The sequence below is a fragment of the Pseudophryne corroboree genome, chromosome 6, assembly GCF_028390025.1.
Source record: "Pseudophryne corroboree isolate aPseCor3 chromosome 6, aPseCor3.hap2, whole genome shotgun sequence".
NCBI lineage: Eukaryota > Metazoa > Chordata > Amphibia > Anura > Myobatrachidae > Pseudophryne > Pseudophryne corroboree.
Genome location: NC_086449.1, coordinates 763,810,775 through 763,826,804, shown reverse-complemented (window position 1 = coordinate 763,826,804; position 16,030 = coordinate 763,810,775). Strand labels below are relative to the sequence as shown.

General features: G+C 45.3%; 1 protein-coding gene across 3 annotated transcripts in view; it reads right to left on the bottom strand.

Annotated features, from left to right (window-relative positions):
- The window catches only part of ARAP3 (ArfGAP with RhoGAP domain, ankyrin repeat and PH domain 3), a 289,723-nt gene that overhangs the window by 202,439 nt on the left and 71,254 nt on the right, over positions 1 to 16,030 (bottom strand). For all 3 annotated transcript variants that reach the window (XM_063928560.1, XM_063928559.1, XM_063928561.1), the window contains one exon: positions 10,317 to 11,355. In XM_063928560.1, coding sequence (XP_063784630.1) covers positions 10,317 to 11,278 — 962 coding nt within the window. In that variant the 5' untranslated portion in view covers positions 11,279 to 11,355. The remainder of the gene's footprint in view (positions 1 to 10,316; positions 11,356 to 16,030) is intronic.

Genomic DNA, 16,030 nt, shown 5'->3' with positions numbered 1-16,030 from the left:
ATTTTCTAACACTTAAACTTCTTACTAGTGGTAAGCCTTGGGGCGGTTGGCTCTTGCTGGCCTGGGGGGCCCCGTGCCCTGAACTTGAACCTTAGTGTTAGGTACCCACCAGATGAGGTCAACTGGTCATGGTTGGTGGGCCTATATTTTTGTCCAAAAATTATGCAAAGCACCTCAATTTTGCTCTAATGTATGTTAGATTGCAGAGTTTATTATAATTATTCTGATTAGCAGTTCTTAGTATTATATAGTGTGCATGCATCTGCAAGTTTTTATTTTCTTTGTGGAACTACAAGTCTCATCATGGTAGCACCTCTTATTATATTTAGAATAAGGGTGTGCATTCCAAGGTACACCTCCCCATATAGACCATTAGTAAACCCTGTGGCTACATGAATCTGCTCCATAGAGTAACAAAGTATTTTACCGAAAACTATAGCACTGCAATATCATCAGACCTCAGTCTACCTCCAATCTGATTAATCATGGCATGAAAGGGGAACAAAACTCTTTTTCCGTCACACCTGACTGGGCAGGCCATAGACAAACTCTTTTTGGGGGAGATTTATAAAAGTTCGGAGAGAGATAAAGTACCAACCAACCATGTTACAGGCTGTGTTTGAAAAATGTCAGGAGCTGATTGGTTGGTACTTTATCTCTCTCCACTTTATTTGCTTTAGCTTTTAAAATTACGGGCTTTTATAAATGACCCATTATACCTCGGAACAGTCTCTGTCAGTATGCAATGTACAGTAAAGGGAACATAATGAACACACTGACGATTGATTAGCAATTGAGAAAAGATTATAGGAAAAAACTTCCCTTGCAAATGAAGTCATTTGTGGCCCTGCTTGGGATTTGTCTGTACCTCTTACAGCAATACTAATACAGTACATCGTGTCACAATCCCAATCCTTCCTACAACCGGCCTACAGAGAACAAGTAGGGACGGCATTGTACATAGGGGGTAATTCAGACCTGATCACTGCTGTGCCTTTTCTCACAGCCTGCGATCAGGTCCGAACTGCGCATCTGTATGCACCGCAATGCGCAGGCGCGTCGCACGGGTACAAAGCGGATCGCCGCTCAGCAAGGGGTTTGTGCGACGGATCCGTTCACACGGGCGATCGCAAGGAGATTGACAGGAAGAAGGCGTTTCTGGGTAGCAACTGACCGTTTTCAGGGAGTGTTTGGAAAAACGCAGGCGTGTCCAAGCATTTGCAGGGAGGGATCCTGATGTCAATTCCAGTCCCGGACAGGTTGAAGTGATGGCAGCGGCTGAGTAAGTCCTGGACTGCGCAGAGACTGCACAAGATCTGTTTGTACAGCTGTGCTACACAAGCGATCGCACACTTACACAGCTAAAATACACTACCCTGTAGGCGGCGACTATCTGATCGCAGCAGTGCAAAAATCGCTTGCTAGCGAACAGGTCTGAATTACCCGCATTGTCAGTCATGTAGATGCAGGGAAATGTAATGCTTAATGCTTTAAGACTTCAATAAAATGTATTGAAATTGTACGTTTGTCATAAAAAAGAAACGTTCAGTAATATAAAATTAAAGATGTCCTTTAATAGGCATTGTGAAATGCATCAGCCCCTCTTTCATAAAAAAAAATATAACAATCATTTTAATAATAATGGTTCAAGGACAGTCGTAACAGGAAGTGCTGAGTTCTGTCAGTTAAAACTCGCTATCCGGATGATAGGACGACAGTTAAAAGGTTGACAGTCAATAAGTCAACAACAAATGGTCAACATGCATATGGTCGACATGGTCAAAAGGTCCACAGGTCCAAATGTCGACACGTCAGTGGTCGACACAGCATGGTCGACATGACAGTGGTTGACATGTTTTTTATTTTATTTTTATTTTTCCAACTTTATCATACTTTACCATCCACGTGGACTATAACTGGTAACGGTAACCTAAGCTCAGCCATAGCTGTAAACTAATTGGGGTTGCATGCTCCACTTTTTATGTGTTGACCATTTCGGTGTTGACCTTTTGACTCTGTCGACCATTTGGTGTTGCCCTAGATACAGTTGAGCTTTTGACTATCGACCTATTATCCACTCCCGCGTTTTCAGGTCACAGTATTAAATGCAATAAAACACAAAACAAGCAGCAGAGGCACGCACATCATGCACATAATATAATAAACAATTTTTGAAACATCAAGAAAAAAATAAAAAGTGCAATAGAAGAAAATTAGCATTTCCAAATTATTGCATCAAAGGTTAAAATTAGTATATATATAACATATCATTGTATTCTTTTTTTTTTTTATCCCTCCGAGAAAAGACTACAAAAATATAGCATTAATACAATCTTACAAGTGCTTTGAAAAAAAAAGTAAAAATAAAAATATAGGATTAGCTGTCCACTATCCAGTAGTGGTGGCTGATTAATACAAGTACATCTCTGACATAACTGTCTTATTGCGTTATCCTTAGACAGCGCTGGGGTGGGAACGGGAAGGGGATTCCATGTCATGCTGTACTGAACACAAATGAACGCTGCTCACGCTAAACTGAGAAACCTGGAAATGAAATAGTTAAGAATTTGGCGGAATGCGTCAGTAACCCCTTCCCTCTTTGGAGAGCTGCATCAAGCATTTTTCTATTCATTGCAACCTTGCACAAAAGGTTATTTCCTAATTAGTTCAGTTTTCAACATCACAGTTTCCGAAGCCCTCTGCGTATAGTAACTAGAGCATATACATGAGACATTCACGCTGATATAGTTCTGATGCATACTGCATTCTTACACTTTCCCTGCAGGAAACCAGGTGCAGAGGTTAAAGTTTGAAAGGATACAGCCATCTTTCTACAGTTTTGAGGGATAAATGTGTAAAACAGAACAATAAGAACTGGTTGGAATAGATGCAGTCATAAGGTTGACAATAACTATGTCAACACCATAATATGGGAGAGTTATGATGATGACATTGTTAAAATGTTGACAGGCAAAATGCTGACATTCTAAGAATGTCGACATTAGAGTTAGGCTGCAGGACGGGAAGGTTAGGGATAAGCTGCAGGACGGGAAGGTTAGGGATAAGCTGTAGGACGGGAGGGTTAGGGATAGGATGCAGTATGGGAGGGTTAGGCTGTAGGACAGGAGGGTTAGGGATAAATTGCAGGGCAGGAGGGTTAGAGTTAGGCTGTAGGACGGGGAGGTTAGGGATAAACTGCAGGACGGGAGGGTTAGGGATAGGATGCAGTATGGGAGGGTTAGGCTGTAGGACGGGAGGATTAGGGATAGAATGCAGGACAGGAGGGTTAGAGTTAGGCTGTAGGACGGGAGGGTTAGGGATAGGCTGTAGGACGGGAGGGTTAGGGATAGGCTGTAGGACGGGAGGGTTAGGGATAGAATGCAGGACAGAAGGGTTAGAGTTAGGTTGTAGGATGGGAGGATTAGGGATAGAATGCAGGACGGGAGGGTTAGAGTTAGGCTGTAGGACGGGAGGGTTAGGGATAGAATGTAGGATGGGAGGGTTAGAGTTAGGCTGTAAGACGGGAGGGTTAGGGATAGGCTGTAGGACGGGAGGGTTAGGGATAGGCTGTAGGACGGGAGGGTTAGGGATAGAATGCAGGACAGGAGGGTTAGCGTTAGGTTGTAGGACGGGAGGGTTAGGGATAGGATGCAGTATGGGAGGGTTAGGCTGTAGGACGGGAGGATTAGGGATAGAATGCAGGACAGGAGGGTTAGAGTTAGGCTGTAGGACGGGAGGGTTAGGGATAGAATGTAGGATGGGAGGGTTAGAGTTAGGCTGTAAGACGGGAGGGTTAGGGATAGGCTGTATGACGGGAGGGTTAGGGATAGAATGCAGGACAGGAGGGTTAGCGTTAGGTTGTAGGACGGGAGGGTTAGGGATAGGATGCAGTATGGGAGGGTTAGGCTGTAGGATGGGAGGATTAGGGACAGAATGCAGGACAGGAGGGTTAGAGTTAGGCTGTAGGACGGGAGGGTTAGGGATAGAATGTAGGATGGGAGGGTTAGAGTTAGGCTGTAGGACGGGAGGGTTAGGGATAGAATGTAGGATGGGAGGGTTAGAGTTAGGCTGTAGGACGGGAGGGTTAGGGATAGGCTGTAGGACGGGAGGGTTAGGGATAGAATGCAGGACAGGAGGGTTAGCGTTAGGTTGTAGGACGGGAGGGTTAGGGATAGGATGCAGTATGGGAGGGTTAGGCTGTAGGATGGGAGGATTAGGGATAGAATGCAGGACAGGAGGGTTAGAGTTAGGCTGTAGGACGGGAGGGTTAGGGATAGAATGTAGGACGGGAGGGTTAGAGTTAGGCTGTAGGACGGGAGGGTTAGGGATAGGCTGTAGGACGGGAGGGTTAGGGATAGAATGCAGGACAGAAGGGTTAGCGTTAGGTTGTAGGCCGGGAGGGTTAGGGATAGAATGCAGTATGGGAGGGTTAGGGATAGAATGCAGGACAGGGGGGTTAGAGTTAGGCTGTAGGACGGGAGGCATAGGGATGGAATGCAGGATGGGAGGGTTATGGTCCATACACACTATGCAATATCGTTCACAATCTGATCGATATTGTTCAGTCCTAAATGATATTGCATAATGTGTATGCATGATCCGACGTATGACGCGCGCTCCCGCGGGTCGCCTGCGACCTCGTACAGCGGACTGCATGCAATCTTGATGAGGCGATATTGTGTGCTTTAGAACTCCAGTGATGACTTTGTTTCTAGACATCGTTTGACAGCGTTTGTAGCATGTACACACAATCCTATGTGATAAGATATCTTATACAATATCATACGATATTGTATAGTATGGGATTGCATAATGTGTACATAGCATTAGAGTTAGGCTGTAGGACGGGAGGGTTAGGATTAGGTTGTAGGACAGCAGGGTTAGGCTGCAGGATGGGAGGTTAGGCTGTATGACAGGAGGGTTAGGGATAGAATGCAGGACAGGAGAGTTAGAGTTAGGCTGTAGGACGGGAGGGATAGGGATAGAATGCAGGATGGGAAGGTTAGAGTTAGGCTGTAGGACGAGATGGTTAGGGATAGAATGCAGGACGGGAGGGTTAGGTTGTAGGACAGTAGAGTTAGGCTGCAGGATGGGAAGTTAGCCTGTAGGACAGGAGGGTTAAAGTTAGGCTGCAGGACGGGAGGGTTAGGCTGCAGGACAGGAAGGTTAGGGTTAGGCTGCAGGATGGGAGGGTTAGGCTGCAAGACAGGAGGGTTAGGGTTAGGCTCCAGGATAGGGGGGTTAGGCTGCAGGACTGGAGGGTTAGGCTGCAGGATGGGAGGGTTGGGCTGCGGGACAGAAGGGTTAGGGTTAGGCTGCAGAACAGGAGGGTTAAGCTGCAGGACAGGAGGGTTAAGGTTAGGCTGTAGGATGGGAGGGTTAGGCACTAGGAGGAGGTTAGGGGAAGGCTACTGAGGAATTGTAGGGTTAGGCACTAGAGGGAGGGTAATGGGTAGGGATTAGTATTAGGGCCAGTGTACTCACCCAAATGCCACTCCATCAGATGACTCAGCCGGAAATGACAGTCACATGACCACGAGACCAGAAGATGCTGCTAGAACTGCTGCAGCAGTCGACATTCTAATGTTGATATTATTAATGGCGACATTATGAATGTCAACACATCATACCACTCCCAACTGTTTTGCAAAGATAACTAATGTGGCTGATTATGATTTGATAGCATAGCACATAGGATAAATACCGACTGCTTTTGCATGTAGCCCACAAATGCTATAATTTATAGTTAAGTCTGGACACACCTCACCCAAATGTAATGGGCCCTACACACAGGCCAATTGCCGGGCGAGGAGGCGGTGGGAGAGAAGTTTCTTCATTCCCCCCGACACTTGGCCCCATAGCCCTGCATGCTAATATGGACGAGATTGTCTATATTGGCATGCATGTATAAACGAGCCGGCATCAACGATGAACAAGCGCTGGGCCGCGCATCATTCAGCATTGATGCATACACAGTGAAAGATATGAACGATATCTCGTTCATTAATGAACGAGATCGTTCATATCTTTCACTGTTATCACTAACTGTGTAGGGCCCATAACTCTCTCTGCACAGGTTACATCTGCCCACCTGCAATGCAGTATGGTCTTACCAAGGTGCAAAGTTACTTACTCTCTTTTTTCTTTGCTCGCAACTCACAATCAGAGTCAGAACCATTGACTTTCACTCTCTTGTAGAATGAATGTATCTAACTTGCACCAGTTCATAAAGAATCTTTGGGCAGGGTATCGCAGAGAGTGGACGGGGCTGACACAGTCCTAGGTGTAGGCCCGGCCCTACCTCCATATCATCTGCACATTACTGTATCTGTTTAAAGAGTAATTTGCTTTTAAAGCTACAGTAGTTGATACTTGATTGAAGGGTCCATTCATGAAGCAGTGAAAAAAGTGGAGAAGTGAGCCAGTGGCAACCAATCAGTGTTGAGGTAACATTTATAAAATGCATTCTATAAAATTATACGTAGCAGCTAATTGGTTGGCATGGGCAACTTCTCAACTGGCTCACTTCTCCACACTTTTTGTACTGCTTCATGAATAGCCCCCTGTGTCCGGTCTGTGACATGGAGGTGTGGGTGAGACCAATGCAGTTTACCCATGAACCCTTGAGAACCTCACAAAAAGTACAGATATAATACTAGATATAATCCTAGAGGCTGTATCAATCCCTTTTATGCACAAAAAGTCCACAAAAAAATTACTTTATGATAAAAGCACAGATTTCTCAAAATTTTGCCAGGGGTAGGGAAAATTTCTTGGCAATTAAAATTTGATTTCCAAACACTAAAGACACAACACGCTAAACAAACAGGCGCCAACAACAACATCAAGCTGCCAAAATCAAGGGTGAGGTTTAAGGTTCAAAACTAAAAATATATGAAAATATTCTACATTTCCCCCTTTTATCTCACACTCTTTCGAAAAGTTTTTATCCCTACCCTTCTTTCGTTTTGGAACTCCAAAATTTTTGCTCAAAGAATGTGTCACTTAAATGAGAGCCCAATAGCCTTGGCCTAACCAGGACTAAGTGTTCATCCTGAATTGGTTTGAATGCGGCAGCATTGGCCCTAAGTGCTGCCTCTAAAGACTCTTCCGTTAGGCTCATCTCCCAAGAGTCTGTATATGTTTTGTGCAAGTCGTCACTGTCCTCAAATGGAGATAAATCCTGCAATGAGGTTACACCATCCTCCTCCTCCTCTGTCACACTAGAAGCAGTTTTCCTCCCTGGAGAACAGACTAAATAATTGTTCTCTCCTGCTCTGGAAACGGAAGTGTTCATGAGGGACATTTTAGAAGGAGACCTTTTCTGTATAAATGGGAGCCTTGGCAAGAACTGGCTAGCTATTGTTTTCGGTGGAGTTCGGACAATACCTTCATTTGGTTTTCCACAGTTTAAGGATACTGTGTTTTTCTGTTTAGATGCAGAAGAAGAAATATTTCCCACTGGTTGTGGTCTTGCTGCAGTAGTATTGGTCACTGTTGTGTCCTTTTGTTTTGGTCTTGCTGAGGGAATATTCTTGATCACTTTTGATAGTGATATGCCAGTATTTCTTGAAGGCCTTGTTACCTCAGTATTCACCAGTGGCTTTTGCAAAGCAGCACTTGGCTGTGAGTTTTTCATACTCAACGCAACATTCCTGCATTTAGGCGGTTGTGAACCAGTGTTTCCTGTTAGCTTTGGCCTCTGGAAAGTCACACTTCCTGGTGATTTCTGCACTGATAATCCACATTTTTCCGACGGTTTCTGCTTCAATGAAAACTTATTCCCCTTTACTTTTGTCCTTTCGGTAGTGCACTGTTCCGCCTCTTTTGGTTTCAGTAACAAATCCTTTTTTATAACTTTGGATTTTTGTGCGGCAGTATTCCCTGTACATTTTGTCCTTGGGACCCATCCAGTTGACTTTGCTTTTGGCAAAGCAGCAAGTTCAAGCGATGCCTGATGTGGGAGACCGGGGTCTCCTGCCTTAGATTTGGGCGTAGGCAAGCTACTTACTGCTGTTTTTGGTGAGGGAATATTTGGCACGTGTTTCCCAATAAATGTTTTTTTAAGAGTTGAAGATGGTGAAATTCCCAAAGTAGTGGGTCTCTTTGGGACAGGACTGCCGACAGTCACCACAAATTTCATGTAATCTTGCTCTGATAAATATGAGTGTGTAGGGGAAATTGGTTTCACGGGACCAGAGTGTGTTGCAGGAACCACTTTTTGCACTGGAGGTCTTTTTGGAGTTGTGTACCTCAGCAAAAAAGATTTCTGAGACGGAACATTAGTCGATGGCAAGTTACAGGAACCAGCATTCCCAACTGGATTGGGTCTGTGTGAAATGTCATTTGTCCCCACCACTGGAGATTTTGTGGAATTGCTCCTGGCATTCGGTGCAGGTCGTAAAAATGTGTTTCTTGTGACAGACTTTGTTCTCTGCAGTAATCCGATTCCTGTTATTTCTTGCCGCACTGTAGACTGTCTACTCTTCACAGGCTTGGTAGATGGAGCATTAGTTAAGGGTCTAGGAATGTCGTCAGTCTTTGTGCTATTTGACAGTTGTGAAGGAGAATTCCTACCACGGGGCAACATTGGAGAAGCAGAATGCCCAATCGGTGGAGGTCGTGGGAAAGCAACATGCCCTGTCCGTGGAAGCCTGGGTGACCCTGAATCTCCTACAGGATTCGGCCTCAGAGAAGCAGTAGAAAAAGTAGGTGGTGCAATACTCCTTTTCTGGTTTGGCAGTAGCTGAGTTTGATTACCAACTGGGACTGGTCTCACCGATGCAGTCGTCCTCAACCGTGAAGTAGTCGGTGAAGCAGAGATCCCTACAGGTGCAGGCCTTGGCGAAACACCATCTTGTATCCACCCTGGATTTGGTAACGGTGTGTTCCTCATTTGGGCCGGTTTTAGAGTTGAACTCCTCATCTGCGGCGATCTAAATGAAGCAGCCACTAATCAGGTTTAAATGCTGATGTAACAATATGCATCCACCCTGCTCTTGCTGCAGAAGTATCTATTATCCATGCATTTTGGGAATCCTATTGCACCAGAAAAATATTTAATGTGGATCTTTCTCCCCAAAACAGGTATAGCTTGGGTGTAGCTATTGCCTTTAAACAAGTTATATAAAGTCATTATAATAATTTCAGCAAGGTCAAGACTTCCTTCAATTGTCTGAGTCCAGCTGTAACGTGATCTCCACCCTTTCCTTAACCATTGACTTCAGGAAACTATCTAAGACTTCCATGCTTGGCTCCCTCAGTACACTTATCTGTAGGAACCCACTGTTCCCATCGCTAAGACCTATGCAGACTTTATTTTAACCTCCTCTTATCCGTTATACAAACCACCTTATTAATTAATTAAAGGTCTAAAAATGTTACTGAAAAGATCAGGTCACATGATCAAATTATACATCCCTTTTTTTTTTGTTTTATCGTATGCCGTAAATTATTTTTGAATGACAAGTTTTTAGTGCCTGGAAACCATTCCGGCATCCAAATGGTTAATTTAAAAAAACCATGCCTGTTACTGAGCTTTTTTCACAGATTACGTGAATTAGATTTGAAAATTTGTGTTATGGGTGTGATTTTAGTTTTTTTCAATTTTCTACATATGCAGCTGCAGCAACCAACACTACAGTATCCAGATGAACATCAACTATAGGTATAAATTATGCATGCACACAAAACACAGCTTTGTCTAAAATAAAATAAAAAAAACTACATACAGTACATGATATTAGTTGTAGAATAAAATTCCTTACAGCTAACCAAATCCCCCAAAAAATGATATATTATATATGTAGCATATTCTTAAAAAGAATGGATGAACCAAATAAAGTGGAAACCTTTCTAGGGAAATCTTGCAACAATTGCAGCTTTTAATATCAATTTTAAAGGATAGCGGTGCTTCTAGGCTTTAAGACACTGTGTGTAAGACGGAAGGAAGACATAGTAATTATGTCTCATCAAAGACGTGATGTTTAAAAAGCATTAGATGTGTTTTTATGTATTTGCCAATTAAAAAGCGAACGTCAAATTATAGAATTCTGTGTCAATTTTAGCCTATGTTGACTTTTGTACATAGTAATGATTTTATTTTGTTTTGTAGAGTCAACTCTTTAAGTATTCTCCCAGAGTCAAGCAAAGACAGAGTGGACATGTAGTGTTTTTTGAAGGTATCAAGTAATCCATTCTCCACTGGAATATTTCAACATTATCTTGTCACCGCATCATGTAATCGCAACTCCCCATGAAACATATACATTAAAACATGTACTTTATAATGAAGTGGTATAAATTTTTATACTTACTTTATTCTTTCTGGTGTTGATGCAGTTTCTTGCCTAATCATGTCAAGAGGGATTAAATGTACTTGTGGGGTTTCAATGTCTGTGGCACAGCCGAAAGACCCATTCCTGGGACCAAACCCGGAATAGATCTCATTGGATATCATTGTTAGCGTTTCCTGTGGAGAAGTCGGACTGGTTGAAAAGGAGGTGACTTCCTCTTTGATTCCAGCAAAGGAAGGTGAAATCGATAATGCAGAGCTCTGTTTGGTATCCGCTTCCATCTGAAGCATATGTTGCTGGTAAGACGAGCCAAGCTGTGCAGATTCTTTGTTCTGACGCACAGGCAGAGAAGAAGTGGGATGAAATGGTTTCCCAGCCCCAGCGGATGTATACTTAGGAGTCCCGGCCTCCAGCTCCACCCCTCCTGGCTTCGGCCCCGTACACGAATTACAGTTGTCTGAATCGAAGCTGCTTCCTCTTGGAACAGCAGTTTCCTGCATACAAGACTTTTTAGAGGCAATCAAATGGTTGTCTAAACAAACAGGTGATATGGTGGTGGACGTCACTGCTGGTGCAAACTCTTTATTTGCTGTTGCAGTCATTTTATTAAACACTGTTCTAGGTTTTGGCACCGGCTTGGCGATGGGTTCTGAAGCGCCTAATTTTCCATCTGTGTTATTTTTATGACCCGGTCCACTGCCCTGTTCATCTCGGTTATAATATTCCAGAGAGTCTACTTTCTCCATGCTACCCAAAGCGGAGAGCGATCTCGTTTCATCGGAGATGTGTCGCAACCGACTCATGATTCTCTTTCTGTGGCCAGTGGCACCAACACCAATTTGTTGTAGGACTTCATTGTCCACTGAGAGTATGTCTCTTACTCTGTGGTAGCCGTGCTGCTTAAAGCTGTCCTGGTACCTTTCAAGGTGGATGCCAAGTAGCCAATCAGAAATGTCCAGCTCTTCATCGCCGCTAGAAGTCATGGCTACGGTGGCCACAAATCAGCCGCTCACCAAAGAAATTGCCAATGGACCATTTTCACACTGTGGGCGGGATCAACCTAGAAATACAAAGGCCAGAATTCAAAAGTGAAGTTGTACATTATATTATATAAAAACCAAATCATTTTATTTGAATAAAGCACTAAACACAGATTCGTGTGTAAGGTACTGATCTAGGGTTTGGAGGTTCATCTGGGGGCATCAGGTCCTAATTATCTAGGCCAGGCACATCAATAGAAGGCACCAGATCACAGTGTTGGCACCCAGGGCCGGTTCTGGCGCTCTATGCGCCCCGGGGCGGCAATATGGGGCGTGGCTTCATACAGGGGGTGTGGTCATTTACGCCCCCTGTACAGACTGAAATGATGTGCGGTGCGCGATGACGTCATCGTGCACCGCACAGCAAAGGTCCTCTCCACGAAGGGAAACTAGACGCGTACGCGTGCGCACCTCTCCACGAAGGGAAACTAGACGCGTACGCGTGCGCACCGCACAGTAAAGGACCTCTCCACGAAGGGAAACTAGACGCGTACGCGTCTAGTTTCCCTTCACAGCGGCAGCGGGGGGGCAGCGGCCAGCGGCAGCAGGGGGGCAGCGGGCAGTGGGGGGCACACAGCAGCAGCGGATCTTGCCCTAGTGCGGCGCCCTCCGGTTGGCACCCTGCGCCCTCCGGAAGGCGGCGCCCCGGGCAAAAGCCCGTGGCAAGTTCCGCTACTGTTGGCACCCAAGCTCAGCAATGTCATTCTGCACTGCCACCTCTTACTGGTGCAAAATATAAGAGTAGGTGATGGGGAATGCAGACTACATAGGGCTGAGGTTACCGAAAGGTTAAAAAAAAAAGGTGCAGACTATATGGGCCAAGTGGTTCTTATCTGCCGTCAAATTCTATATTTCTATGTTACATGGCGGCCTCATAGAGGTCAAATAGAGAATTGCAGAACAAGAGGTAAAAGTGTTTTTCAGAGGTCATGGACAAGCGAGTAATTGATGCGTCCTTGTGCACAATGGGGCTATTCAGACCTGATCGCTAGGCTGTGTTTTTGTATAGCGAGTGATCAGGTCTAAACTGCGCATGCGTATCCACCGCAATGCACAGGCGCAACGCACGGGTACAAAGCGGATCGCCGCTCGGCGATGGGTTTGTGCGAAGGATCCGTTCGCACGGAGATTGACAGGAAGGGGTATATTTACTAATCGTGTTTTTGCCGTTTTTTAAGGGTGTTTGATCTCGAATGGTATCGGGTGCATTTTACTGCAACTTTTTGAATCCTGATACGGTCATATACTAAGCTGCCGAGTTTTCCACATTTGTATTTTCCGATGTCGATGTGATTCGTAATGTCAGGCAGTGTTTTACGGGCGTGATTAGTAAAACACTGCCTGACAAAACACAATGAATCCCGGCCGGTTCTGTGAGATCCGTGCAGGGCTTCATTGTGTGCATTATGAGCAGCGCAGAGCCCGGTGCTGGTTGTTAAAATATGGGGGAATCCCCTGTCAATTTTTCCCCTGTATTTTTACAACCAGGACCGGCTCAAAGAGCCCGAGGCTGGTTGTGCTTAGGAGGGGGGACCCCACGAAAAAAATTTTTTCAGTTTTTACACTAAACAGACCCTTTCCCATAGATAACCATGCACAGATCTCACTGATCCGTGCATGATTATCAAAACTCGCCTGGAAAAAGCAGGTCTGTTTTTTTGCTGCTTTTTTTAACGAATCGCAAAAAAATACACCCGCACTTGAGCATTCAGAGACTAACACCCAAATACGAATTAATAGTAAATTCCCATGTTGTATGAACAAACAGCCGCATTTGACCGATGGTCTATTCATTCGTATTTCTGAACTTTGCCGTCAAAACCATTATGAATAGCCCAAACACTGCCGAGATTTGGGCTTAGTAAATTCCCGTGTTGGGACTTAGAAAAAAAAACACAAATCGGACAAACTCGTATTTTTAGTAAATATACCCCGAAGAAGGCATTTGTGGGTTTCAACTGACCGTTTTCGGGGAGTGTTTGGAAAAACACAGGCGTGTCCAAGCGTTTGCAGTTAGGGTTCCTGACGTCAATTCCGGTCCCGGACAGGCTGAAGTGTTCACAGTGGCTGAATAAGTCCTGGGCTAATCAGAGACTGAACAAAATCTGTTTTTACAGCTCTGCTACACATGCGTTCGGCCGTTCGCACACTTGCAAAGCGAAAATACACTCCCCCATGGGCGGCGACTATGCGAATGCAGGACTGCAAAAAAAACCTAGTGAGCGAACAGGTCTGAATTAGTCCCAATGTACCCCCCCCCCAAAAAAAAAAAGTGCCTTGTAGTGGTTGATTTGCACGCCTCTAGTACAGGTTAAAGTTCTAATTTCAACAAATATATATATATACACACACACATACACACACACACACACACGGTGTGTGTGTATATGTGTGCGTGTGTGTATATATATATATATATATATATATATATATATATATATATCTCAATGGAATGTTCCAGTGGCAGCTGCTACATACCTCCCAACTGTCCCGATTTTCGCATGACAGTCCCGTTTTTTGAGGACTGTCCCGCTGTCCCACCCGCGGGCCGCGTTGTCCCGCGGTGGGGGTGGGGGGGCAGTTGGGAGGCTCTGCTTAGCAGAGCAGCGGAGAATAGACGCTGTGCGCATGCGCACAGCATCTATTCACTGGAGTTAGAGGGAGAGGGGGCATGCCAGCGGGTCACAGAGCGCTGGGCATGCCCCCAGAGTGCCGAAAATGGGGGCGTGGCTCGCAATCGCGGGTACCCCATGAAGCCACGCCCCTTTTCTTTGGCCACACCCCAAAGTTGGGAGGTATGCTGCTGGGAGAAGCACGTACCCAACAACAGGCCTAAAAGACATACAGTATGGCCTGTCAAACGAAAAGCTTGTTTTCTGCATGTACAGAAGGAATGGTTTGAATGATGGGAGCATGTCTGCATGGATAGGAGCCTAATAAGACCCAGTTTTCCAACTGAAGGTGTTATAGGTACTATTTATTTATTAACAGTTATTTATACAGTGCACACATATTCATATCAGTCCCTGGCGGGGAGAACATACAAACTCCACAAACCAGGACTGTGAACTGAACTCTTGACCTCATTGCTGTAAGGCAGTAATGCCAGCCACTGCACTATTAATGATGACTTACTAATTATTAACCACTGCCTGGCTGCCTATGCCAATTTGTGGGGTTTCTGCTACTAATGGTGAAAGGGACCCATTCGAGGTACCAAACCCTAGGTGCCAGAACAGACAGCAGATTATAAATGTGATAGCGCTACACTTGGGGTAACGTTAGTTGTAAGTAGACGACATTTCTTGAATAACTAAGTTTAAGAGATATTAGAAGTAATTAAGCCGTAGCGGATCTTGCTACGGGCAAGCAGGATTTTTGCCCGGGGCACCGCCTTCCGGAGGGCGCTGTGCGGTGCACAATGAAGCGGGGATTGTAAGTATTAACTATTTATTTTTTATTTTTCTACTCTACAGGGGGCACAGTACTGGGGGCAGTTCAACAGGGGGCACAGTACTGGGGGCAATTCTACAGGGGGCACAGTACTGGGGGCAATTCTACAGCAGGCACAGTACTGGGGGCACAGTACTGGGGGCAATACTACTGTGGGCACAGCTACAGGGGGCATAACTGACCACGCCCCGTCTCCATGAAGCCACGCCCCTATTTTTCACCTGGGGCTCCGCAAGGTCTAGATCCAGCCCTGTAATTAAGCCCCATTGAAAAACCCAAAAAAACAGGTCCATCAAGTTTAGCCATTCATAAAGTATTGTGACTCTTTCCTGTGTGTTATGCATTCCTCACACATATACAGATCAGATATGCAACCGTACAGTGACAGTTTGACTAAATATGGGCCTAATTCAGATCTGATCGCAGCAGCAAATTTGTTAGCTAATGGCCAAAACCATGTGCACTGCATGAGGGGCAGATATAACATGTGCAGAGTTAGATTTGGGAGGGTTATATTGTTTCTGTGCAGGGTAAATACTGGCTGATTTATTTTTACACTGCAATTTAGATTTCAGTTTGAACATCCCTGCGATCAGGTAGTCGCCGCCTACAGGGGGAGGGGGAAATCGCTGTGTATGTGTGCGATCGGATGTGTTGAACAAACTAATTTTGTGCAGTCTCTGCGCAGCCCAGGACTTACTCTTACAGTGCGATGATCATGGCCGGAGCTGACGTCAGAAACCCTCCCTCCAAACGCCTGGTCTCCTGTGTTTTTCCAGACACCCCTAGAAAACGGTCAGTTGACACCCACAAATGCCCTCTTCCTGTCAATCACCTTGCGTTCGCCGGTGCAATGGGATTTTTTGCACCGTCCCGGCGCTGCGGACCGTCAAGCCTGCGCATTGCGATGCATACGCATGTGCAGTTCAGACCTGATTGCCCGCTGTGCGAAAACGCACAGCAGCGATCAGGTCTGAATCGGCCCCTAGGCCCTATGGGGGTCATTCCGAGTTGATCGCTCGCTGGCTAATTTTAGCAGCCGTGCAAACACTATGCCGCCGCCCATTGTATTTTAGCTTAGCAGAAGTGCAAACGTATGTGCACCCGAGCTCTGCAAAAACAGTTTGTGCAGTTTCTGAGTAATTCTGAACCTACTCAGCCTTGCGATCACTTCAGCCTATTCGTGTCAGGATTTGACGTCATACACCCGCCCAGCGAACGCCCAGCCACGCCTGCGTTTTT